Source organism: Morus notabilis, unplaced genomic scaffold (assembly GCF_000414095.1).
Source record: "Morus notabilis unplaced genomic scaffold, ASM41409v2 Scaffold349, whole genome shotgun sequence".
Taxonomy (NCBI): Eukaryota; Viridiplantae; Streptophyta; class Magnoliopsida; order Rosales; family Moraceae; genus Morus; species Morus notabilis.
In genome coordinates, this window is record NW_010363521.1 from 12,281 (window position 1) to 40,268 (window position 27,988).

General features: G+C 36.5%; 1 protein-coding gene across 3 annotated transcripts; it reads left to right on the plus strand.

Moving 5' to 3' along the window:
- The first annotated feature begins 8,373 nt into the window (after positions 1-8,373).
- On the plus strand, positions 8,374-27,897 carry LOC21391234 (serine/threonine-protein kinase prpf4B). Of its 3 annotated transcripts, XM_024169733.1 has the most exons (16): positions 8,374-8,864; positions 9,352-10,598; positions 10,726-10,913; positions 12,386-12,570; positions 12,667-12,735; positions 14,282-14,354; positions 14,964-15,120; positions 15,266-15,557; positions 20,511-20,625; positions 20,786-20,949; positions 21,216-21,290; positions 21,475-21,897; positions 22,342-22,406; positions 22,936-22,980; positions 23,075-23,104; positions 27,746-27,897. In XM_024169733.1, the coding sequence occupies exons 1-12, from the start codon at positions 8,508-8,510 to the stop codon at positions 21,661-21,663; spliced, it is 3,111 nt and encodes a 1,036-aa protein (XP_024025501.1). In that variant the 5' UTR covers positions 8,374-8,507; the 3' UTR covers positions 21,664-21,897; positions 22,342-22,406; positions 22,936-22,980; positions 23,075-23,104; positions 27,746-27,897. The 3 variants fall into 3 exon arrangements, with proteins under 3 accessions (XP_024025501.1, XP_024025500.1, XP_010102820.2); XM_024169732.1 differs by lacking the exon at positions 27,746-27,897 and having other exon boundaries at positions 23,075-24,013; XM_010104518.2 differs by lacking the exons at positions 22,936-22,980; positions 23,075-23,104; positions 27,746-27,897 and having other exon boundaries at positions 22,342-22,732.
- Positions 27,898-27,988: the final 91 nt, after the last annotated feature.

The following is a 27,988-nucleotide window of genomic DNA, read 5'->3' on the forward strand; positions in this document are numbered from 1 at the left end:
CGCGTGTGCATCTTAATTAAATTGTGGATCACACAGCAAGCTATTGGTATAATATTTTGTCTTGGCATCCAATAATTGGTCATATGCCTAAGAATTTTAAACCTTGCTTTCAAGACCCCAAAGCATCTCTCTATGCAATTACGCAGTGAAGAGTGATAATAATTGAATAACTCTTGTGGTCCCATTGGTTGACCACCATTTCTAGACTGTTGAATATAGTACCTCTGACCACGAAATGGTGCCAAAAAACCTTGCGTGTTACAGTAAGATGAGAACGGGGCCAAAACGGAAAAAAAACAAATCAGAAAGAAATGCTCAACCAAATCAAATGGAAAACCATCAAACACCATCAAACATTTTTGGCTAGGGGCATACCTCGGTGAGATGAGAACGGGGTAGATCGGGCAAGAAGAGACCGGAGGAGCTCAGGCGAGAACAGAACAGAGGAGCTCGAGTGAGAAGCAAACGGCGCAAGTTAGGCGAAACGGGCGAGAAGAATGGCGGGGCTCGGCTGAAGAAGGGCAGAAAAAATCAGAATGGAAGAGAGAACGAGAGCCTGAAGAAAAAAGGAAAATGAAAATGAAAACCAAAAAGTGAAAACAGGTTTTTTTCGTTTTTAGAATTCCACAAAACGACAAAAACAGTTTTGTTTTTGTTTTTTAAAACAAACTTCGCCAAACGCATTTCTTAGTACCGTTTTCAATTTTTGCTTCGAAAAACGTGAAAAATGAGATTGAAAACAGTAACAAACAGGCCCTTAGTTTCCAAACTTGTTTTTGAGGAAGTGTACGAGACCTCATCACTTTCTTATAATTTAATTTCAGCACAAATGTGGGACTTGTTTAGAAATTTCCTTAATAGCTTACCTTTGGTTTTGATTATTATACTTCCAAATGTTTAATTACTTTCCCTAATTATGTTTAACTTCTAAACGAGCCTCCACGTCACTAACCCATGTTTCGGGGTGTGACAAAGTGGTATCAGAGCCTTAGGTTTAGAAACCCCAAGATTGTACATACATGTGTGACATCAGGAATCCACTAAACAGTCTAGTTTCTTTTCAGTTAAAGGAGATGTCGTCGCATCGTAGATTAGTTAATCAACCGGCACCATAGAATCAAGAATTCATGGATGTCATGTATGCTGCTTTCTAAGGGATGGCCACTCGAGCTCAGAATGAGCGACCGACCGAGGATAAGAAGTAGAGTTATTTTCGTGAATTTAGATGTGGACCTATCCTTACATTTAACAGTGAGGGAGGACCCCAAGAGGCGGAATATTGGTTTGAGTCCATAGTTAAACACCTGAATACCATGGGAATACCAGAGGAATACTGGGTGGAGTTTGTGGTGTATAAGTTGGAAGGCCAAGCGGGTACTCGGTGGAAACAGGTGAGGAGAAGGCAAGATATTATGGGAATGACTTGGGATCAGTTCGAAGCCCTCTTTAATGAACAATACTTCCCTTAGAGTTATCAGGATGAAAAGGTAATGAAGTTTATGTCCTTGTTACAGGGTGATATGTTGGTGAGGGAATATGACGCTAAGTTTAATGACTTATCTCGGTTTGCGCCATCTCTGGTGGAGTCCAAACATCTAAAATGCCTTAGATTTGATAAAGGTCTTAAGAATTCCATAAGGAGACCATTGGTGGCTCTGAGAATTCAAAATTTTCGAGAATTGGTGGTTACTGCTACAAGCATGGAGCAAGATAATCTAGCTTGTTATCAAAGCAAGGAAGTAGCTGGTCGAGTTTCTATTTCTGGTGGACCTTCTGCTTCAGGCGGACCACAATGGAGTGGTAGAAGAAACCGCAATCAAGGACTGATTAGTGGAGAAATGATCAGTGGTGGCAGTAGTTCGTCTAAGAGTAATAGAAGTGGTCCTCATAGACCCAAGTGCCATCATTATGGGCAGATTGGTCACATTAGGAGGAATGATCCTAATCAGAATCGGCCGCCGACTCAATAGCCCCAAAGTGATGCTTTCTACAGTCAGGAAAGACCACCGCAGTTTGTGCCACCCTACTAGCCACAACTGCCAACACCAATGCCATTTCCTCCTGCGCCAACATACCAACCGCCGTATAATCCACAGTTTCGGCCTCAAGTGTCGGGACCAGTGCAGATACCTCCGCCACCACAATATAGGCCAGGGACTCAGAGGCCTAATGTTGGTGATAAAGGAAAAGGGAAAGCGCAGGGACAAGCTTATACCCTGACAGCAGCCAGTTCTGGAGGTTAAGCCAGCAACACCGTTGTTAAGGGTATGATTTTAATCTCCCACTCATTAGCATATGTGTTGTTTGATACCGGTACTACTCATTCTCTTATATCAAGTTCTTTTATTCAAAATTTGAAATTGAAATATGAGAGCTTTGAAATCTTGATGATTTTGAACTCCCCACTGGGACGTGTGGAGGTGATTAGTGTATGTAGATCATGTGAAATCACGATTGGAGGTGAGCGATTCAGAGCTGATCTAATTATCCTTTCGATGAGTCTGTTTGACGTGGTGCTCGAAATAGATTGGTTATCAAAATACGGTGTAATTATCGATTGCTACCGTAGAAGAGTAACTTTGATGACCAATTCTGGAGCGATAATTACTTATCAGGCGGACATGAACTTAATGCTGGAAGAATGTTTGTTAAGATACAGTGTTGGAGGACGTAGGAACCTAGCTTACTTTTCTTTCCTTCTTTCTTTAGAAAGTGAACCTGCTGTAATAGGAGACATTGCGGGAACTCCTATGGTGGATGAGTTCGTAGATGCTTTTCCGGATAAGTTACCCAGTTTACCGTCAGACCGAGAGATTGAATTAAGTATTAATTTGATTCCAGAAACGACACCTATCTCTACTCCTCCTTACCGAATGGCACTTGCTGAAATGAAAGAATTAACAAAGCAGCTCGGTGAGTTAGCGAAAAAAAGGTATATCAGGAATAACACTTCCCCATAGAGTGCACCTGTTTTGTTTGTGAAGAAGTACGACGAATCTCTTCGATTATGCACTGTCTATCGTCAATTGAATAGAGTAACTGTAAAGAATAAATACCTACTGCTGAGGATCGATGAGTTATTCGATCAGTTGGGTGGATCACAGTATTACTCTAAGATTAACTTGAGGTCGGGATATCATCAACTAAAGATTAAAGAGAAAGACATTCTAAAAACTGCTTTTAGAACTCGGTATGGGCATTTCGAGTTTCTGGTGATGCCTTTCGGGTTGACGAATGCCCCAGCTGCATTCATGGATTTAATGAACCAGGTCTTCAGACCTTACTTGGATCAATTTGTGATTATCTTCATCGATGACATTTTGGTTTATTCAAAGACTTGGAAAGAACATGAGCAGCATTTGAGAATTATTCTTCAGACTCTTCGTGAACACCAATTGTATGCAAAGAAAGAGAAGTGTGACTTCTGGCTGACAGAAGTAAAGTTTCTTAGACATGTGATATTAGGAAAAAGAATTTTTGTAGATCCTTCTAAGATTGAGACTATATTACAGTGGGAAAGGCCGTAGAGATTTGAAGTTTTCTCGGACTAGCAGGATATTATCGGTGGTGGCACCGATGACTCGGTTGACCGAGAAAGAAGTCAGATTCGAATAGGACACTGAGTGTGAACATGCTTTTTAGGAATTGAAGACCAGACTAACGAGTGCACCAGTCCTAACTATACTTAACAGCGAAAAGCCATATGGGGTATATTCTAACGCGTCGAGGAGTGGACTTGGCTATATTTTGATTCAAGGTGGACGCGTTATAGCTTACGCATCTTGCCAATTGAAATCACATGAATGGAACTACCTCACTCATGACTTGTTATTAGTAGCGGTGATATTTGCTCTAAAGATATGAAGATGTTATCTCTATAGAGCAAAGTTTCAGGTCTTCTCTGACCACAAGAGTTAGAAGTACTTATTTACTCAGAAAGATCTGAACCTCAGGCATAGGAGATGGATGGAATACATGAAAGATTATGACTTCACACTGCAATATCATCATGAAAAAGCTAATGTGGTAGCTGATACCCTTAGCAGGAAGACTACAGGAACTTTAGCATCACTAGCTATGGAAGGTTGGAAAAGAAGTGAAGTAGTAAGCGATTATGATCTTCAGTACCATGAGGATTATAACCATACAATAGTGTATAATCTAATCTCCACACCGGCTCTTATGCAACAAGTTAAGCAGAACCAATGGCAGGATCCTCATCTCTAAGGAATTTGGATTCGAATCCAGAGTGGAGAGGAACTTGAAGATTGGAGAATCTAAGAGGATGAAGCACTTTACTTTCGCAACCAGCTAGCTATTCCTAAGGTAGACGAGATCAAGAAGATAATGCTGCATGAGCCCTATAAATCACGGTACACTATTCATCCTGGAAGTACCAAGATATACCAGGATCTGAAGAGACAATACTGGTTTAGAGGTATGAAGAAAGACATTCATGAATATGTTTCAGAGTGTGTAACTTATCTCTGAATTAAAGCATAACACAAAAAACCTGCGGGAGAATTGCAGCCTCTACCAGTTCCAAGGTGGAAATGGGAACACGTCACGATGGATTTTCTGATGGGATTCCCGATGACTGAGCAGAAACACGATACCATTTGGGTGGTGGTAGACAGGTTAACGAAATCTGCACATTTCATACCGTTCTGTGCGACGTATTCCTGAAAAATTCTAGTAGAATTGTATCTAGAGTACATCGTGAGACTTCACGGGGTACCGCTATCTATTACGTCCGATCGTGATACTCGCTTTAATGCAAGGTATTGGAAAAGTTTCCAGGAAGCCATGGGGACAAAATTGAACTTCAGTACAGCATTTCATCCTTAGACTGATGGGTAATCTGAAAGAGTTATTTAGGTTCTGGAGCATATGCTTCGTGCTTATATTCTGGATTTTGGTGGAACCTAGAAGAAATATCTTCACCTTGTTGAGTTTGCTTACTATAACACCTATCAGGCTAGTATCGACATGGCTCCATTCGAAGCTCTTTATAGTCGACCTTGTAGATCACCTGTTTGTTGGCTGGAACCAGAAGATCGACTTACTACTGGACCAGAAGTTATTCAAGAGAATAACGAGAAGATAGCTCTTATTTGGGAACGATTGTTAACGGCTCAAAGTCGTCAAAAGAGCTATGCTGACAGAAGGCGTAGACCTTTGGAATTCTAAGAAGGTGACTTCATTTTGTTGAAGGTTTCCCCACGCAAAAGAGTTGTTCATTTTGGTGTAAAAGAGAAACTTGTGCCAAGGTACGTTGGACCATTCCCGATCGTGCAATGAGTTGGTATCGTGGCGTATCGTCTGGCTTTACCGCTTGAGTTATCTCACGTGCATGACGTGTTCCATGTCTCCATGCTTCGTAAATGTCAACCTGATCTGGAAGCCGTGGTACATTGGTGTGACGTTCCAATACAGTATGACGCGACATATGAGGAGGCACCAGTTCAGATTCTTGACCGGAAGATAAAGAGTTCGGAAGATGAAGAGTTTGCGTCATCGTGAGATCCCATTAGTGAAAGTTTTATGGTAGCTCCATGGAGTTGAGGAAGCAACATGGGAGCTTGAAACGATGATACATGAGCAGTACCCGCATCTGTTTTCACTTTGAGGTAAGTCCTAATTTTGAGGATGAAATTCTTTAAGGGGTGTGGCGTTGTAACACTTTGAGAAATTAAACGAGATTAATTAAGGTAATTAAGATTTATTAGTGTGCCTAATTTGTTTTAATTAAATAATTATGTTTATTAAATGTTTCTAACGGATAAATTTAAATATTTCCAAGGGGTTTAAGTATTGTCAATATTTACATTTTCAGCCCAGAAGTGTGTGTAGACACATTTCCTGGACTGTCTTCTTAAATATTTTGGCACCTATTTTTCTTTCATTTTTCTTTTCTTTTCCTTTTTCTTTTTCTTTCTTTTTCTTTTTCCTTCTCGTGCGCACTCTCTCTCCCTCTCTTGCTATTTTTTTCACTCTTTCTCACACTCAATCTCTCTCACTCTCTCTCTCTCTCTCCATTTTTGTCTCAAATCAACCGGATTTCGAACCAAAGAAGAATTTCAAGAAGTTTTCAACGCCAAGAGAAGGATTTGAGGTAAGATTTTTAAAAAAACTTCTCTTGAATCTCGAATTTTTCGGTTAGAAAACTTATTTTTGGTTTGAAATGGATATTTATGGATTTTGAGTAAAATCCCAGCAGAAATTAGGGATTTTTGATTCTTTGGACTTGATTTGTCATTTGAAACCTGGATTGAGTGATTTCCCTTTGAAATATCTCGGATTAAACTCAGATTTGCATGTTTTTGGACTGATTCGGTGAGTTTTCTCGCATTTATGTTCTCCACCGGTCGACCTATGCAGTCGACCGGTTTGCACACCACCGGCCGACCGGTGGTGATGCACACCTCTGTCACCGGTCGGCCGGTTGATAGGGGAAAATGGGTGAGTCGTTTTGGAAACCCTGTTTTTACCTCGGTTTTTGAAGAAAACCCAAATTAGTTTCATTTGGGGACCTAGAGTAGATGGATTAGCATCTTGAACCCATGTTTTGAAATTAAAACCCTTGGAATGATGATTTAAAAATGAAATGATTTATGAAACTTGAAATTGGATTAAGGTGCAGTAATAGGAAATCGAGGTGTATAATTGAGATTGAATTACTTTAGGAATGACAAATGAATCCTAAAGTATTGTTTTGTATCAATGCTAGCTGAGGAGTTGAATTGAAGGCTTTGAGGAAGCAGAAGCCAGAATAGTACAACGCTAGCCACATGTTTTATGCTTAAGAGGTAGGATTCCTTATCCATTTCCTTGATAGCCTGTTTTCAAAAGAGTTTTGACCTTGTAAATGTTTTAAAGAAATGACATGTTTGTGAAGGAAAAGCATTTTTAACACAATAACTTGATTTTAGCTATTGGAATTATAATGAACTATTTCAGAATTTTTAATGAACGATTTCTTAAGATAAGAGATCTTGCGAACCGGTAAACCAGCTGATGGCCTAGATAGGATATGGAGAGTGTATCCTTGGGGGCAGGACCTGAAACCCGAACCGGGCCACTACGGTGGTGATAAGGCTTGTGCTTGTGGTTGTGTAAGTAATTTATCAGAGGATAAATTACTTGCTGATGCCTGTAATACGAAAAGTTTCACTTATATTTCCATTCAGTAAAAGGATGTGAGGTTCCGGCTGTTGTGTTGGAACTGAATATCTATATTTATTTGTTTATTTATTTATTTACTTGTTCATTAATTTATTTACTTGTTTATAAAGTTATTTCAAATTACATCCTATTGGGCATTTTGCTCACGTTTTATCTGTTTTATAAATATTAAACCCCTCCTAGGCGACGCTAGGAGCAGTGCATAGTAGCTGAGTTAGTTGCTACCGTCTGTTTAAGAGGGAATTGTGTTCATCATCCTCGTGCATAAATGTAAGAATTATAAATTCTGTAAACTCTGAACTTTGGACTTCTAGACTGTGATTGATGTCTGTAATGTTATTTACCTGTTCATGTATATACAATATTGTATACCTTGTAGGTGATGCCCTGAATACTACCGGGTGCTTAGTTTCCAAACTTGTTTTTGAGAAAGTGTGCGAGACCCCATCACTTTCTTGTAATTTAAATTGCACAAAAATGTGAGCCTTGTTTATAAATTTTCTTAATAGTTTATCTTCGATAATGATCGGAGTGAATACGAATATTCTCTTTTTTCTTATCTCAATTCTCTCTATTCTATTGTCTTTGTTCTTTTACTCCATTATTTTCTTTTATTTTATAACAATGAAATATTTTTAAACTTTAAAACACTCAAAAATAAAAATTGTATTTAAATAAAATTGAGAGGATACTTTTTAGAGCATGTTTAGTTTGCTGATTCGAATTTTTAATTCGAGTTGAGATGTGATTTTATGTGAGAATTTTTTAGGGCTTGTTCTTTTGGAGTATAACTTGAGTGTAGTTTTTGAGTTGAATTTAAGTTATAACTTGAGTTGAAGTTGTAACCTAAATAAAATTGAGTTAAGTTGAATAAAGTTAGAACTTAAAAAAACGTGAACTTAAATAAAATTGTAACTTGAGTTTAAACTTTTTTTGAGTTTTGTTGCAAAAGAATAACCCCTTAGTGTAATAAAAAAGTTAAATCTAACTGTTTCTGAGATTTTTTTACTATAATAAAATTTAAATTTTAAACTCGAATCGTGGTTAATAATACCCCTTACCATAGATTTCTCATAATATAATATTACTGGCTATTCGCTAATTAGCTTTTCTCTTCACAGAAGGAATTATTACGATAAACTCCCTTCTTTACTCTTAGAAAAAATAAAAATAAGTTAGTCAAAAAATAAAATCTATTATTTTCCTCGGCTTGCAGAGTTCAAAGATTCTCCTATCTTCTCCCCTCTATCACAAACCTTCCTTCGAAAACAGGGAATAAAAAAAAGAAAACCCTAACCCTAGATTTCCTCTCTCGCAACTCCATGGCTGGCGACGCCCAAGACTCGCACAAGCACCATCGATCGCCCTCCGACGACGACACCGATAAGTCCTCCAAACGGCACAAGCACCGCCATCACCATCGCCACCGGCATCACCATCACCGCCACAGCAGTCGAAAGCGTGATGAGGAAATTGAAGCTCCTTCTCCTCCGCCAGCTCCTCCCTACGCGGCGCAGAATTCACTGCCCGATGACGATGTGGAGGAAGGGGAAATCCTCGACGAGGAGGGTTTCGGTGGCGGCCTTGACGGAATTCCGAAGAAGAAATCGGAATCTGACGCCGAGTCTGGTGAAATTGAGGCCTCCGGAGTTCGCGATCATTCTGATAAACGAAATCTGGTCTGTTCTGATTCACCGAAAATGCTACTTTATTTTATTTTGTTCTAGACTGTCCATTCGCTTTCTGTTTGGCCATTGATAAAACTGGTAAAAGTTATAACGAAATAACGCATATAGATTTAAGTTTTAGACATGTGACTTTTTCGGAAAAGATTTTTTTTTGCTAGTTTTCTCAGTGACCAAACTGAAATTTATAATACTGTTTATATATCTTTTTCTTTTCTTTTATCGACCGCATGATCAATTCTATTTGTTGAGAGCTTGTTAGAGTACCCGAGTTAAATCATTGTCTCATACTTTGCTTGCACACTAGACGAACATGAGTGAGTTGCAAAAGAAGTTTCTTAGGCGTTTCAAAGTGTGAAGACTGATGGCTTACAGTTAATTTGTAAGAGCTGGTTATATGTATTTATCATGTTGTCTGGTCTTATGTACTACAAATATTTGCACTTAATTTTCTTTCCCCCTTTTTTTCATTGCTTATCAGGGACTTGGTAATGGTAAGGAGTCTCCTTATTCTGAAGCAACAATACCAGTAAAAGAGACCAAGGGGAGTAGTGTTAGAAAATTGAGAACATTGGAAATAGACGGAAGTGATGACAAATTGGCTGCAAAAGATGAATTAGGTTACGGAGATAGTTCGGTGGGTAATGTTAATGGGGCTTTAAACTCCCGATCTCATAGGAGGCAGAGAGAATCTGGGTCACCTTCCAAACGGAGTAATGATAAAAGGAGTTACTACGATGATGGAAATATGGAGGTCGATGGAAATGAAGTTGGAAATCAAATGAAGTCATCTTCTCAGAGCACTGGAGAAAAGTACAAGGGGGTGACACCTTCCCCTTTGGACAATAGCTATCATCATAGAGGACGTGATAGGAGCAGATCAAGGTCGTATGATCGTGCAAAAGAGAGGTCTCGTTCACATAGTGTTATGGAAGATGAGGCTTTCTCTAGAAAGAGACGCTATCTTGCTGATAAAAGCAGGACTACATATGACACAGACAGTGATAGGACAGTTCACGGTCGTGATGTCACAGATATGGTGAGGGATGATGATAGGAAACACAGTCCTGGTTATAGAAGCAAATACATCGGAGAAGAGGACAAACATGGCAACAAAGAGGCTAGGACAAGAGAAGAGAGCAGGGAGAGGGAGGGGGACAGAGATCGGAAAAGGGAAAAAGAACGCGCAAGGAGTCGAGACAGAGATATTGATAGGGATAGAAGAAGGCAGAAGGAGCGAGAAAGGAGTCGGGATAGGGAGTCAGATAGGGACTGGAGAAGGGAGAAGGAACGAGAAAGGAGTAGGGATAGGGAATTGGATAGGGACAGGAGAAGGGAGAGGGTGAGGTATAGAAGTAGGGACAGAGAGGTAGATAGAGACAGAAAATATGAGAAGGAAAGAGATAGGAGCAGGGATAGAGTCAATTTTGTTGAGAGAAGCAGAGATAGTGATAGGGAAAGGAGGAGAGAGAGGGACAAGTACAGTGATGGAGTCATGGAGCGCAAGCTGGAGAGGCGAGATGATGGGAGTAGGGATAAGTTAAGGGATAGGGAGAGGGACAAACATGAAAATGACATCCACAGAGGACAAGATGGGTATAGACATTCTAGGAGCTTAACATATGATGAAAGGGATATCAGTAAAGATGGAAGCGAAAAAGTTTATCCGACAAGAGTTCAGAGTTCAAAAGCTAATTCTTTAGAAGTGGGTGATGACATAATGAAAAGGTGGGTAGTGAGTGATGGCATAATGGAAATGGCGTTTATTCATCGTAATGAGAATTTTGGGCAAGCAGAAGTGCCTTTTTCCCTTTTTATGCTTTAATTTGATGCTTACTATATTTCTTGGCTGCAGGGATGAAGACAGACAAGAAGATTTTGAAGAGACATACACATTGCAACTTGTTGAACAAGAGGAGGAAGATCTTAACCGAATTAAGGAGGAGAGTCGAAGGAGAAGGCAAGCAATCTTAGAAAAGTACAAGAGTCAGCAGTTACAGCAACAGAGTCAGACGGGGGCTAATTTAGAGGATGCAGCCAAAGGTTCGTATCAATTAGTTTTAGGGACTTATTGTCTAATTGCCTATCTATGCTTAACTTGCGTTCTATACTTATTAGAGGCTGACTGTGGATAAAGGTCATATAGCCATATTATTACTTGCTGGGCGTGCTTATTTAAATAAAGTTGTCTATCACAAGTTAACGTTATGGTGGACAGGTTATGGTCTGCATTGAATTGTTATTTCTGGGACTAAAGTGTAAGACTTTTGAGTGATGTGATTTGATGACCAATATATTAACGAGATTGCCTTTTCCATTTGCCTTAACTTTGTAGGAGTCATAGTAAAATCTATGCCAGGTTTTGAAAATTGCAATTGGGGTTTGATGTGCTTTACCTTTGTGAGGCTAGGCATGAGCCTCAAAGAATGCCAATATGTATATTTTCTTAAATAGGTTAAATATAAAATATTTATAGTCATAATAATCATAAAAAACTTATTTATTATAGAAGCATACATGAAAAGACAAGACACAAAAGTGACGGAATAAAATAATAAACTTAAAACGTCATATGCAACGCTACTAGTTTCTTTCCTTAAGTATCTGAAATGCATTTCATGTTATACACAAAATAAATTATTAATCCTTTATTCTAGCTATGAGTGTCAGTTTAGGACTTCCAAAATGAGATAAACATTTTGAACTCTTAGATCAGTTCCTAAAATAAGCAAATAATTTTTATACGTGAGAATGATTTGCCTATCACCCAGCAAGAAATCATAAGATTAAGCAATGACTGGGTTCTTAATAATACAATCATCACAAAGAATGACTTAAGTAGATTAAAGTAAGTATAATATTGAACTTAATCCCCCATACTTTTTAAATTTTGAAATGATGCGTTTTATAGTATTTTGACATTGTTAAAAAAAACTACATATTTAGAAATATGTGAGGGAGAGACTAGAAAATATGCTGTTGGCTATTATTGTTTTGTGTTTAGTCTCATTTGGGCTTAGATGACTTGTTTAAAAGCCAAATTCTTTGGGCCAAAATTACACGCTAGCCCAATATAAATTGGACTAAATCCAGATCTGATATAAGTAAAACAAAGAGAGCTCATGAGATGTGTGAATTTATGCGCACTCCTCATCACTTTGAGGCTTGAGCCTCACTGACCCGCCCTCAAAGCTTGACGCCTTAAGGCTGCGGATGAGCGCCTCGCCCCTTGAGGCATTTCTTGAGGCCTACACCTCTGTTGATTTTCAAAGCGTACTCAGTAGAATTTTCTTCTTTTCCGTTCTTTGTTTGGCATACAAATGTCTTTGTTGATGGCGTTCCATAATCTAATACCTTTATGGTTTTAGGGTTGTCATTGGCTCATGGTTCATTCATGATATGAAGTTATTCGACACTTGATTTTAATGTTATTGTTATCGTTTGGTTCAATTTTGGCATTTCCACTTTGTGATTAGTTTCACTTTCTATACACTGACCAGATTGAGAATCTACAGATCGTCCAGGTCCATCAACAGCTCCTTCCAGTTCTCGTCAAGAAATTGTTGATAGTAAGACTGGAGGCATTGATGTCTTTGCTGATGAATCATCATTTTCTGTGGGAAAATCAACTCCACCAAATGGAGCTGCTGTTTCTGGTGGGACTCTAGGCACCAGAGGACTTGGAGAGGGTACTCCAAAGGTTGTTCCCTGTTTTTTTGCTGCCTGTAAATAGTTTGATAATTGAGTATTTGTCAGTTTGTTGTTAAACATCATTTTTATTTGCCAATTTGTGCAGAGTGAGAGGTCAGATGGAATGTTCTGTGATGATATATTTGGCGAGACCCCAACTGGTGTTCGTAAATCTGTAAGCTCCTCATTTATGTTTTCTTTGTTATAAAAACGTGTAAATTCTTTTTTGATGTGAAAAATAACATTCGTGCCCGGTCACTGTTTTCTCTCTCTTTTTCAAACTTTATTTATGCTCCATTTGGCTGGTATTATTGTTCTAACTATACTAAATAAATTATGCATTTTTTTTTGCAACAAGTTCCTATATTTTTTAATTTTCTGCTTTTGCCCTTGATTTTGTTATTTAGAGAGTAAATTGTGTATTTGCTAGTAGATACAATTAGGCTTTTGATGGATTTAGGGTCCATTTGGTTCATGGGTTCAAACCATAGTTCGTGATTCTGACGTTTGAAATTCAAATTTTGTGTGAGAGGAAAACACTGTAGCAGAACTAACAACCATGGTTTGAACCATACAAAACTCTTGAAATAAATGAACCCTTAATTGTTCATTGAGTTCATTATTCTAGGTCCATTTGGTTCATGGGTTCAAACCATGGTTCGTGATTCTGACGTTTGAAATTCAAATTGTGTGAGAGGAAAATACTGTAGCAGAACCAACAACCATGGTTTGAATTAGGGGTGGCAATTCGTGTCACGTGTTGTGTTCGTGTCATGTTTTGATCGGTTTTTTTTTAAATTTGTAGTCAACCCGAACATGATCCGTGACACGAAATTTTTTAAAAACCGCAACACGACACGACCACTTTACGAGTTGACACGACACGACCCGAAAATGACTGGTGACACGAAATTGACCCGTGAACCGAAATTGACACGAAAATTGTATACTTTTATTTAGTTTTTTACATATTAGAAATAACTTAAAATTCATAACACACTAAATTACAATAACATCCGTTGAAATTAAACAAATAATAGTATAAGATTTTGAGTGTAACTATCATGATATCACAAGTTCATAATAAAATTTAAAATATGAAATGAAAAATATATGTATTTTTTAGATTTTTACGAGTTTCGTGTCGTGTTCGGGTTAGGCGGGTCCAACCCGAAATTGACTCGTGTTTTTCGTGTCAATTTCAGGTCGACTCAATTCTGACCCGAACCTATTTTTTCTCAACCCTAACCCGCAAAAATCGTGTCGTTTTTGAGTCGTGTCGTCGTGTTGTGACCTATATTGCTGGCCCTAGTTTGAACCATACAGAACTCTTGAAGTAAATGCACCCTTAATTGTTAATTGAGTTCATTATTGTTGTATATTAATTACATTTTTTAGATTGAGATGAAATCTGTTATCTTATCTGTCAATTGATTCATTATATATTTAGAATAAGGGTAGTTTTGCAAAATATCAGCAAGTTTTATTCCATTCTTATATGTCAATCTGTTATCTTATATGTCAATTGATTCATTAGAATAAGGGTAGTTTTTGCAAAATAAAGCAAGTTTTATTCCTTTCTAGTAAAAGTATTTAAATTCCGTTCATACTACCATTTTCCATTAGTATTCCATCACTTCAACCAAACACACCCTAAGATGATTATCAATTATATTATGGATAGCTTCACTAAAGATTTTGCTCACGCACTCTCTTTTCAGGGAAAAGGTGATGGTGTACGGATTGAAAGGAGTGCTCTTCATGATAATTGGGATGATGCTGAGGGTTACTATAGTAAGTATTCGATTATAGTCAGAAAATGTTTCTTATTTTGTTTATCCTATTTGTGGATGCTTGCTTAGCCTTGTTTCCGATGATTGTTAAGTATTTATATGTCCTGACTCGTCATTCTATATGCTCCTGGATATTTGTATACATTTCCATCCTTTCTGGAATTCTTATACTCTTTATGTTCATATAGAGCAGATTGAACCATGAAACAGTCCCTCATTACAAATTTGTTTCCCATTATTAATTGCTTGAGGAAATAGAAAAAAGGAGTATTTGAACTTGCTCAATATTGTTTACGCTTTTAGCATTTTTTGTTCTGTGCTGTCATGTTAGCAGTTAGTTACAATATGGCCAACTTGATATTAAATATTACATTCTAGGTGCAAGAACCTGCATATTTTTGTTTTGTGCCGCTTTTCTTGCTATTATTATTCAGCTTCTGTTCCCCCCAGAATTAGAATATTCGTAGGACTGCTGGAGGTGCAACATTTAAGTCTGAATATTGGAAGTAAAGTTGAGTTGTTGGTTGTCACATGTATAAAAACCATTTGGTTAATATTTCTCTGGGTTCTTGTACGCCCTTTTCTCATGTAAATTTTGTTTCATATGCAGGCTACAGATTTGGTGAATTACTTGACGGTCGATATGAGATTACTGCTGCCCATGGGAAAGGTGTCTTTTCGACAGTAGTCCGTGCAAAGAATGTTAAGGCCGTTGATGGGGAACCAGAAGAAGTGGCAATAAAAATTATACGTAGTAATGACACTATGTAAGTGATCATGATGTCACTTTTCTTTACTCTTGTACATGTTTGTTTCTGGAGCCATGATGGCCAAGGTTACTTGTTAACGTCATTAGTTAACATTTTATGCTTTGTTCCCAAAATCCTTACTCGTGTTTAATATATGGCACAGGTATAAGGCTGGTATGACTGAGCTAGTCATATTGAAGAAATTAGTAGGTCAAGATCCAGAGAACAAGCGTCATTGTGTTCGGTTTCTGTCAAGTTTTAAGTACCGGAATCATCTTTGTTTAGTTTTTGAATCTCTTCATATGAATCTGCGTGAGGTTTTAAAGAAATTTGGACGCAATATTGGTCTCAAGCTGACTGCTGTCAGAGCATATGCTAAGCAACTTTTTATAGCGCTGAAGCATCTCAAAAATTGTGGCGTTCTTCATTGTGATATCAAACCCGATAACATGCTGGTAAAATTTTGTTTCCCTTTCATGCTTGGTTTCACTCGGAAAAAAGAATATTGGGGAATAATTGATTTCATTCATTGAGTAGACTTTTATACAATTACAGCCTAACTAAAATAGGAAACAATATCACTAATTCTAGGAAGCAAATAACTGCTAACAATACTTTCCTAAATATACAGATTTGACACCTAGCTAATGATACAATTACAGCTATACATGGATTCTTTCCTAAACACAGTTTCGGTTTTTCTACACTCCCCCTTAAGTTGGTTTAAAAATATCTTTCATAGCTAGCTTGCTTACTAAAAAATCGAACTGTTTTTTAGATAGTCCCTTTGTGAGCAAATCAACTACTTGATCTTCAGTCAGAATATAGATCATGCATATCAAACCGCCTTCTATTTTCTCTTTAATAAAGTGCTTGTCCACTTCAACGTGCTTTGTGCGATCATAGAGAACTGGATTATGAGCAATAGAAATAGCAGCCTTATTGTCACAATACAACTTCATAGGTAGAGCTTTTGAAGCTCTCAACTCCTGCAGTATTCTCTTGATCCACATTACTTCACAAATACCAAGGGCAACTGCCCTGAACTCAGCCTCTGCACTACTCCTTGCAACTATATTATGCTTCTTACTATGCCAAGTTACTAAGTTACCACCAACATAAGTACAGTATCCAGAAGTTGATCTCCTATCAGCTATACTCCCAGCCCAATCTGCATCGGTGTAAGCCTCAATCTGAAGGTGTCCTCGGGATTTAAAGAGAAGCCCTTTGCCTAGTGTCCCCTTTAAATATCTTAGAATCCTGTAAACGGCTTCAAAATGCTCAGGGCCAGGTGAGTGCATAAACTGGCTAACCGCACTTACTGAGAAGGCTATGTCTGGACACGTGTGTGACAGATAAATAAGTTTGCCAATAAGTCTTTGATATCGCTCCTTATCCTTTTCATCTTCAGCATTGGCTGGTTGCAACTTTACAATTGGTTCCATGGGAGTTTCTGCCGGTTTACAACCCAACATACCTGTTTCTTCAAGTAAATCAAGTACATACTTACGTTGATTTACAATAATTCCTTCCTTAGACCTTGCAAACTCCATTCTAAGGAAGTATTTTAACACTCCCAGGTCTTTGATTTCAAATTCTTTGGCTAATCTCCTCTTTAGTCTATCCATTTCACTACAATCATCTCCTGTCAAGATAATATGATCAACATACACAATTAAGATGGCAACTTTACCTTCTCTTGAATGCTTGTAAAACATGGTGTGATCTGTTTGATTCTGTATAAATCCGTACCTCCTCACTACCTTGCCAAAACAATCAAACCATGCCCTAGGTGACTGCTTGAGTCCATACATGGATTTTTTTAGTCTGTAGACTTTTTCCAACCCCAAGTTCTTTCGTAAAGTCCGGTGGTAGGTTCATAAACACTTCTTCTAGGTCACCATTGAGAAAAGCATTTTTTACATCAAGTTGAAACAGAGGCCAATTAGAATTCATAGCAAGAGTCAATAAGACCCGTATTGTATTTATCTTCGCAACATGGGGCAAAAGTTTCTTGGTAATCTATACTACCATCAGCTTTACTTTTTTCTGTGAACACCCATTTGCACCCCACAACCTTCTTGTCACTAGGTAACTCAACCACCTCCCACGTACCATTCTTCCTTAACACTTCCATCTCTTCAAGCACGGCTGATCTCCAATTCGGTTCATCTAATGCCTCCTTATATTTCTAGGCACAACAAGTTTTGAAATCTTTGTAGTAAAAGCTCTATACTTGGCATAAAGGTTGTCATAGGAGATGTACTTGGCAATAGGATGTCTAGTGCAAGTTCGGGTTCCTTTTCTGAAGGCAATGGGAAGATTAAGGTATGTTTCTTGGATAGGAACAACAGGTACGGGGTTCGTACTAGATTCAGGAGGAACTGTTTCACTAGAATTTGGAATACAAGATAAGGAAGGTGGAGAATTAATAGTATCTGAATTACCGGATGCGTTTGGATGGACTTCACTCGGGAATTCCTCATGGTCGCGTGCTGAGCGAAACAAAGAATCTTTACCTCTTTCAGGGATATTTTTCCTAGAATAAACCACAGGCTCAAGATTAGATCGATTTTTTCCCATTTGTAGTATTTCCATATATGATAGACCAATGTCAAATGCAAATTCAGTGTTTTCAGATTGAGTGATCCTAGTTTCCTTATCTATTTCAGTAGATTTTGCTTTAATAGGATAAAAAACTATTTGTGGTAAAGGTTCTGTTTCCCAAAAATTTGATTCTCCTAGCTTCTCCCCTTGAATTAAATTTTTGTGGAAGAAAGGGAAATTTTCCAAAAAAGTTGCATTCATGGTAATATGAAATTTCTTAGTCAATGGGTTGAAAAATTTGTAGCCCTTTTGATTTGGAACATATCCTAGAAAAATACATTTTGTGCACATATGCGGTGCAGCCAAAGATTTTTAATGGCAGATATGAGTTTATTCGGGATTCTTGAAAAATTTATTTCAAGCAATCCAATGTAGTGATATACTGCAAGACCCTAGTAGGCATCCTGTTAATCAAATATGATGCAATTAAAATAGCATCCCCCCACAAATATTTTGGCAAGTGCATGTAAAACATCATAGCTCGAGCTACTTCTAAAAGATGTTTGTTCTTTCGCTCGGCCATTCCATTTTGTTCAGGAGTATCTGGACATGAAGATTGATGTAAAATTCCTTTTCCTTCTAAAAAAGTTTCTAAAACTTTATTGTAGTACTCTGTTCTATTATCTGATCTTAAAATGCTTATCTTTGCTTGAAATTGATTTTCTATCATATTGTAAAAATCTTTAAATATTTTTTCAACTTCAGATTTCTCACGCATCAAATAGATCCAACAAAGACGAGTATGGTCGTCTATAAAGGTTACAAACCATTTTTTACCTGAAACCGTGGTTACTCTTGAAGGTCCCAAACATCACTGTGGAAAAGATAAAGCGCTTTGAAGGTTGATATGGTTTTGGAATATAACTTTTCCGTTGGCTTTTTGCAAGTAAACAACTTTCACATTTAAATATTAAGGGGTCAATATTCTTAAATATTGATGGAAACAAACGTTTTAGATAGATAAAACTAGGATGGCCCAATCTGTAATGCCAAACCATTATTTGATCATAAGCAGACATAGAACTGATACTACTAAGCACTTGAGCAATTTTAGAACTAGGTAAATTATCCTCAAAATAATGAAGACCATTGATCATTCTAGCATTGCCAATCGTCATCCCCGAGTTCCTGTCCTGAAAAACAAAATGAGATTCAAGGAAGGTAACAAAACAATTAGAGTCTTTGGAAAGTTTGCTAACAGACAAAAGGTTGCAAGCAAGTTTAGGGGCATGGAGAAAAGATTTCAGATTTATTCTTTCTGAAATTTGTATCAAACCTTTTCCTGCGATAGGGGAAAAGCTACCATCTGCAATCTTATTCTTTTTGTTTCCAGGACATGGTGTATATGATTGAAATAATTTAAAGGAATTGGTCATATGATCGGAAGCTCCTGAATCTATTATCCATGGAGCAGAAGAATTAATGCAACAAGATAGAGCTTTTGATTCATTACCTGTGTGTGCCACAGAAGCATTAGGAGGATCAGATGACGACGAACCAGATTTTAGCAGTGTAAGAAGATGCTCCATTTGCTCTTTGGTGAAAGGGTTGGCTTCGGCCTCATTAGCAGTGGGGAAGCATCTAGTTTTCTCTCCTACCTTGCTCTTCCAGTTCGCAAGTTTCCCATGCAGTCTCTAGCAATTTTCACGAGTGTGGCGTGGTTTGTTGCAGTAGTCACACCACACATGGTTTCTCACCAGATTTTTGCTAATACACAGGAGTCTTGGACGATGTTGATCCAGTGGTTACCAAAGCCGAGCCTTCTGCAGCAGTCCTAGGTCCTTTCTTGCCCAACATAACATTCCTCCGACTTTCTTCTCTCCTTACTTCTGAAAATACTTCTCCGATCGAAGGGAGAGGCTGCCTCCCAATGATTCTCCCCCTGACTTCATCAAACTCAACGTTGAGTCCTGCCAAAAACTTGAAGATACGGCCATCTTCCACAACTTTCTTGTGGTGGCGTGCATCTTCTGGTGATTTCCACTCATTAGTGTTGAAAAGATCTTGGTAATATTATCCTCTCCATGCCGCATCTCGCCAATTTTGAGAGTCAATTCAAATATATGTGATTGATTCCCCAAATCAGAGTACATCTAATTCACATTTTCCCACAGCTCTTTTGCCATTGAATAGCACATATAGTTAGAGCTAATATCCTCTTCCATAGAATTCATGAGCCATGTCATAACCATGGAATTTTGAGCATCCCATGTAGCATGGGTTGGATCCGTCTATGGTGGAGCCTTCGTTTCACCTGTCAGATATCCGATCATTCCACGTCCTCTAATGTTACATCCGAACGGCTTGTGACCAGTGCAAGAAATTACAACCATTCAAACGAATGGTTGTAATTTGAATAGAGTGGGAGTCTGTGCTCGTCTTGATAGGATCGGCTGTTTTTGGGGAGGTAGAAGTTTTTGGAATGGTAGTGGACTCGGACTCAGTCGACACATCAAACATGGTGAATTGAGGGTAGCAGAGAACGAAGGAGGAAGGAGGATGATTTCTGGCAAGCCCAAAAAACAGGCTCTGATACCAACTCAGAAAAAAGAATATTGGGGAATAATTGATTTCATTCATTGAGTAGACTTTTATACAATTACAGCCTAACTAAAATAGGAAACAATATCACTAATTCTAGGAAGCAAATAACTGCTAACAATACTTTCCTAAATATACAGATTTGACACCTAGCTAATGATACAATTACAGCTATACATGGATTCTTTCCTATACACAGTTTCGGTTTTTCTACAGTTTTGGTCTTTCATCTTTATTTAATTTCTTTGTTTATTTTCCAGGTAAATGAAGCAAAGAATGTGCTGAAACTTTGTGATTTTGGTAATGCCATGTTTGCCGGTAAAAATGAGATTACACCATACCTTGTTAGCCGCTTTTATCGTGCTCCAGAAATTAGTAAGTTAGACTCTTGAGCTGTTGTTTGTGATTGTTCAAATGTTTCCCTTCTTAAATTTGTTTATTTGATTATATTCTAAGTTACATCTGAAATTTTAATTAGTCTTTATTTTGTTTTTTGTTTTTTGTTTTTGTTTTTTTTTTGTTTTTTTAATTGCAGTTCTTGGCCTGACCTATGATTATCCACTGGATATTTGGTCTGTCGGCTGCTGCTTATATGAGCTATATACAGGAAAGGTTCTTTTTCCAGGCGCTACAAATAATGACATGCTACGACTTCACATGGAACTCAAGGGCCCTTTTCCGAAAAAGATGCTACGGAAGGTCAGTATTTTTAGTTTTCAAATTTAGATATCATAGACTTTTTGTTGTGTTATATTTAAATGCTCTCACTTTGATTGAAGAAAATTCAAGTGTTTTTTTTGTTTTTAGGTTTATTTTCTAATGTGTGTGCGTGTATGGTTATTTCCAAAGTTCATAATGGTTTCTTTTGCCAAGTTAGAGACACCTAGACGAAATGGACTAGGCTATTTGTGGCTTTCCAAGCATGGATTAAAACTTGCTTGTTTTTCTGGCTTTTCCTTTTGCAGGGAGCTTTTACATACGAACATTTTGACCAAGATCTGAACTTTCATGCTACTGAAGAGGATCCTGTCACAAAAAAGGTGTTTGTTGGTTTGTTGTCTTGAATTGTATTAAGTTATTTACCTTTTTGTTTTTTGTTTTGTTTTATTTTTTTGTTTTTTGTTTTTTTTGTTTTTAAAAATTTTTGGCTTGGAACATAGGCTGCAAAAGTTGGACCTCGTAGTTGATGTTTATTTTAATCAAGATTTGATTTTACCTTTGCAGGCGATCAAGCGGTTAATCCTCAACATAAGACCAAAAGATATTGGATCAATTATTGTGGGTTCTCCGGGTGAGGATCCAAAGATGTTGGCCGATTTCAAAGATCTTCTAGATAAAATGTTTGTTTTGGATCCAGATAAGAGGTTGACAGTATCTCAGGCATTGAGCCATCCATTCATCACTGGCAAGTGAACCCTGTTGCTGATTTCAGACTCCAGAATTCCTGTTCAGCTAGATTTTTGTAGATTATAACATAAATCATGCTCAGTTTCTAATCCTTGGGCATTGTCTCTTCTCTGTGATGGCCGGAGTGGAGAGCTTTTGACACAGTTTGGTATTGCTGAAGTCAAAACTCAAAAGGGGTGATGTTTGGTTCAGGAGTACTCATGTGGCGGGTTTCTTTCAGTGGAGTGTACTGTTTCTATAGTAAGACAACTAGCCGAAGGCGTTTCTTTTCCCTTGTAACCCCATTCATGATTACCTGATGCGAAAATTCATTGCGTCCTAAGAATGTCTTTCATAATTATATATGTAGTTTTAACGTTGAACCTAATTCAATATATTAATTCCCTTGAGCTGGTTAATTTTTATTCAAGATGAAACGGTGGACCTTTTTCCTTCTGCACTCTTCATTTTTGCTTTTTAACTTTTTTTTTTTTTTTTTAATAGAATATGCTTTGTATTGTCAAATTTCATTTTTGCATTGTTGTTTTCTGGTATTTGGACACTATATTGTACTGGGTAGAAGGTTTGCCATACCATCCTTCAGTTCACATTGCTGTCCGTTTCTTTCTTTTTTTTTCTTTTTCTTTTTCTTTTTCCTTTTGATTAATTTGGGTTATGGGAAATCTAATTCATTCTTTCCTTCAGGATTTCTTCCACTGCTTTGAGGGAACCTACAGTGCTTAGATGCTTTAAAAGGCACCCAGGAGAAGGTACCTTGGTTTGTTTATTGGGAGATATTTTGTGAACATTGAAAGTAGCTATTATGAGTTTTACACTGTGTTTGTATTGTTCTAGCAACCTTGCTGGGTTCATCGAAAATCTGCTCTAGTTGAATCCATAGAGTCAATACCCATAGATATTTTTCTGTGTTCTTTTGATGTGTTATTTGATGGTTTGCTTCTCTGGAAGTTGCTTAAATATTCCTTGCCTTTAATAGACGTTACGTTAGGTGTCTTCTTAGTAAATACTTGCATCTGTATCCTTGAATATGCTTTGTGAGTAGCTACCTTACAGATACATTGTATCTTTTTTTTCCCTTCTCTTGTCACTGTCTATCTCTTATTTTTAGTGCCCTGTCATCTATATACCTAGATGTAACTTCTAGCGGAGTTATGTGAGTGAACGCTAGTGGCTGAGTCTGTATTATTATATTTTCCCTTTTTTGCTGCTTGTCTTTTCCTATATGCACATCCTAATGAAATTGCGTTACATCTGATCCATGGTCTGGTCATCTTGGAGGCACGTGCATTGGAGGGTGCAGCTGCTGCATTGATGTCCCCCTTGGTGAGTTATTTTAGTTTCTGCATGCTGCTTTCTTGAAATGTGGTGAATTGTTATTGAAAAGAAAATATTTTAACATGACTTTCTCTCTTCTCAGGTTATGGCCCCCTATGCGCGTGCAACAATTGTAAGTATGTGCAAACCTTGATTATATATCTCTGCCTCTTGGTAATACTCTGGTTTCTATTTTATGATATTACGTTTCTTGTAATGTCTAATAATCCCAAGTTATGCAAGAGTTATGAGTTCCATACACTGCATCTTTAGCATGTCTAAACACTACGTTAATCTCGTGTGCAGTCTATGTAAATGTTGAAGGAATAGGATTTTATTGATCTACCTAGTATGAGATCACTTGTGAGCTGCCGGGTTGTAGATATAGGCTTTTTGGTTCTTAATTAGTACGTAGAATTAAAAGGAAGTTTGGTATTTGAGATAGATTGACAAGTAGAAAAGAAATAACATGAAATCTGAGTTTGATTTCATTGATGGTGTTTTACAGCACGTCGTTGCTTGTACTATGTTATGGGTAGCGAACTTTAGTACTTCACAGGCAACGAATGTGGGATTCCCAGAATCGTATTTTTGCGTGTAATACTAGGGTTGGGGTAAAACGGGTCTTGCACACTTTGACTGCTGATGGACATAGGTGAATTGGTGGGTTAGTCTTTTAGAATTGAGAAGGTTTTCTTTTTAGTTGCAGGACCTATTTACAGTCTCAGTTAAGTTTTAGCATCAACCATTGTTTCATATGGCATTTTCAATCAATGCCACTGACCGTTTAGTAAATTGAGTTTACTTGTCAATTTTATTGTGCGTGTAGTTTTGGTTTCTTGGTGTCATATTGGTCTTTCCTCTCGAGTGCCTCATTCAGTTTTACGCAAGGACTTGCTTAGTTTATCACGGAATGATGGTAGTTAATTTCTAATTCAACCGGTCTCCTATTCTGTCTTTTATATTTCTTGTTGCTGTTTACTGATTCACGAGCTTTTTGGCCATAGGTTTTTTTAGCTTTATGTGAGAAAATTTCACAAAAGTTTTCATGAAGGAAAATGTTTTTTTTTTTTTTTTTTGGGGGGGGGGGGGGGGGGGGGTAAAAAATAAACACTTGCGTCTTTCTCATATTACTGTGCATTCTAAATTGGTGTTTTAGAACGTTTGTTTTGTTCGCGGATATATGTGTATATATATAAGAGGTTTAACGTACTAAGCTCTAGAAACAGATGGTTTAGGAAGATTTTTGGTCACAAAACTTCTGCGTATATGTTAATCGGTCGTTTTTTCTTTTCTACAGTAAATCTGTTAATGTTATTGTTCCATTTTAGTCGTTATGTTTGTGTATATATACGGAGACTTCAATTGTAAGGACTAATTTTGGTTAATATCTATTATTTATCAATTAGTTATTATATAGCAGGCAGGTGGTGGTTGACTTGCTTTTATTTTCTTTTATTTTTTAGTCTCGTTTTAGCCAGCCTGTTTTTTTGTTCTTTCTTTTACTGTGTCAAAGACATGGCAAACACGTGTTCTAAAGCTGAAGTTAATATATGACAATGTCTAATTCTTTTCCCCATAATTTTTCGTTGTTTTTTTTTTTTTTTGTCTTTATGCACGTTGAACACGTGCTTTACAAACTGAAATCAATAATATGTTTTTTTTTTTTTCCTTTTTCTTTTTCCCATCTTTCTTCAAGTTTTTTCCCTATTTCTGCGATTTTCTTTCTTTGTTTTTTCCTTGTTTTTTTCGCGTCCTTTTATCTGTCAAAGTCAAACACAGGTATACAAAGTGATGATGTATACCTGTGTTTAGTCCTTTATTCTCATGGTTACAAAAATTCTCTCTCTCTCTCTCTCTCTCTCTCTCTCTCTCTCTCTCTCTCTCTCTCTCTCTCTCTCTATATATATAATATAAGGATTTTCTCAGGTGGTGTGAAAATGGACTATTTGTAGTCTTTTATTTTTTAGCTGTTAAATTTGTATCATAATGTTTATTTTTCAATCTGATTACGAAAAAAGGAGAAACTACAGGAAAAAAAAATCAAGAAGTTGATATATTAATTTCAGTTTACATGCTTTCTTCGAGGATGAAAGAAAGAAAGGAAAAAAAAAAAAAAAAAAAAAAGCAGGCCAATAGCAGAAAAGTGAAAAAAATAAGGAAAAAAAAATAAAGAACAAAAAGAGAAGATTGTTGAGCTTACTTTTAAAAGGCATGTATTTGGATTTTATTTTTACCTTTTTATTCTTGATTAATATTTTTTTTATATAGTTATTTGATTGAAAATGGTATTAATCAAGTGTAAGAGGTAAAAATTAAGATTTTTGTATTGTTAAGGAGTAGGATAAAAATCAAGATCTATGTATTTTTAAGAAGTATTTGTTAAGATTTCTTAAAAGCAAGAAAATAGAGCATTTCTTTTCTTGTGTTTTGTTTTGTTGGCGCTCTAATGGATAATGCTATTACAAATGATGTCTATTATTTGTCACAATTGTTAATGTTAAGTTTTGAAAGTTGTAACATAGTGCAAGCAAAAAAACTATATGACTACACTTGTCTTTTTCTATATTTAATTTTAATATAAATTATAACAGAAAGTATTAAGTGAGAATAATTTAAAATTTAGAGTAAAGTGAGTTTTTAAAGTTTGAAAGTTAAATTGAAAATGACTTTAAAGTTTAGGGATATCAGTAATAGTAATTCTTAAAATAATCCAAAAGTATATGATTAAATCAAAAATAATATTTTTCAGGCAAAAAACTTTAAAATAATATTTTATTAATCAATAGCAAAATCTAGCATATGCGATTACTTGTGATAATAGATATTAAATAGCACGTGAATATGTCGAAGCCCCATTCTCAAATTTTTGCTCTAATTTTAATCATGGTATACTTCGCAATAGTTTCCTATAGCCTTTCTTACCGGAAATTAGTCAGCTAATTAGGTGCATCTTCCAATTATAGAGAAAGGTCTTGTGGGCTTATGACATGTTTAGATTGATAGTGGAATTTTATGAGTAAAGCTATGACTTGAAAATTGCCTGACAATTTGTTGTCTTTGCCTCTGAAGAGACGTGCTTTTGTAAAGAATTTTACGCCTTAATTTAACTTTTTAGCATGGGATCTTACTGAATTTTGTGTTTGGCAAATTAAAAAATTTTTATAAATGACTTCTCGAACTTTAAAATCTATAGTTGTTAAATTTTAAACAGATTTACGGCTTGTTCATTTACATTAAAATTCAAAAAAAATTTGAACTCAAGTTATAATTTTATTTAAGTTTTTTTTTTTTTTTTTTTTTTTTGGTGTAAAATGAGTTTTAACTTGAGTTTGAGGTTAAAATTTGATTTTAAGTTTCTCTTTTAATTTAAGTTTTTAAACTCAAACTTAAGTTAATGAATAATGTTTTTTCTATTCTTAAAAACGTTATAATTTTTTCGTTTTAATTCTGATTGAGATGTTTTTTCAATATGTTCACAATGAAAAGATGAATAAAATTTCACTCATATACTCTATTAATATTTTTCATCACCATTGAATTTTTATTAAAATATTATTTAAATATAAATTCAAGTTTTGACTTACGTAAATACAAAATTTAAATAGATTTTCTATTCAAACCATAATTCAAAATATGCACAACTAAATACAAATTCAAATTAGAATCTCAATTTAAATTATATTCAAATATATTTTAACTTAAATTGAGATTTAAACTCAAATTATTTTAATTAAAAAATTATAAATGAAAAAGTCCTTAATTTTAATTGAGATGTGATTTTATGTAAAAAAATTTTACTATAATAAAAAAATTAAATATAATTATTTTTTAAAATTTTTTATTATAATAAATTTTAAATTTTAAATTTAATTCAATGAAATAAACAGGTCTAAATCAAAATTGAATTAATAGGATAAAAAAAATAAAAAACCCAGAAACTTCTGGGTTCCTTCCACAATCTCCATCTCTCTAAGAACATCCTTCTTATCCCCCTCAACGCCTGCACACCTCAGTCGCAGACAACAGCTCCAACGGCGACGACGAACCCAGAAACCTCGCCTCTCCCACCTGGTTCGCCACTCATGATTGCACTTTCCTCAAGCTCGGCCTCAGTCGACAACCTCACGAACATCGCCAAGGGCGGGCGGATGAGCGGGTTTATGAGACAAGTCGGAGCAATTTGGTAAAGCGTGGCTGCACCGCCATTGTTGGAAACAGCGAGGTACGTTGGAGGACGAGGACGATTTAGGAGTGGCAATGAAGGAGATAAGAGTCCAATCGTGCCCTCTGATTTTTTTTTTGGGTTTTATAACGTGATGCTTTGTATTTTTTATCTAATTTTTCTTTTTGTCCGAAAGTTTTTCACTCAGGTTGTGTGGTAAAAGATTATTTCGCTACGTTGTGATTTTGGGTTTTCATTGAGCAAAAAAAAGAAAAATTGTTCTTTGTTTGTTAGGGTCTAAAAAGTTGAGTGTTTGTAATTGTTTCTTATGTTGTGATTAAGAAGACAATGATGTTTGAATTCAATTTTGCGATGGGAATTCGTAGCTTTCTGTTTTGATCATATGGATTCATGCTCGTTGAATTGGAGGTTATCTTGAAGGTTCTTGTATGCAAGGGCTTGAGATCCTGATATTTGTACTTCCATTTTGCTGGTTCGGTGCATGGCGGAGACGCCGTCGCTGGATATTGTTGAGTGAGTTGAAGTCAGTAAGTATTAAATAATATCACGCTAACTATATTTTATGGTATTCTTCTTTGGATTGTGAAGGGCCACCAAACGATCGTTTTCAGTTCTCATCATCAGCAATGGAAAAGCAATTTAGGTTAGAGCCTGTGCTGTTAAATGTCAAATATGTGGGGTATTGTTTCGATTTAATACATGCCCTTCTTGCTGAAGCAATTGTGTGTAAATTTGCTCAATTATGGGGATAAGGTACTGAACGGAGTTGAGCGTAACTTCCTTTTTTTTTTTTTTTCCCTGTGAAAGAAGTTGAGTAATCATTTCTTTCTT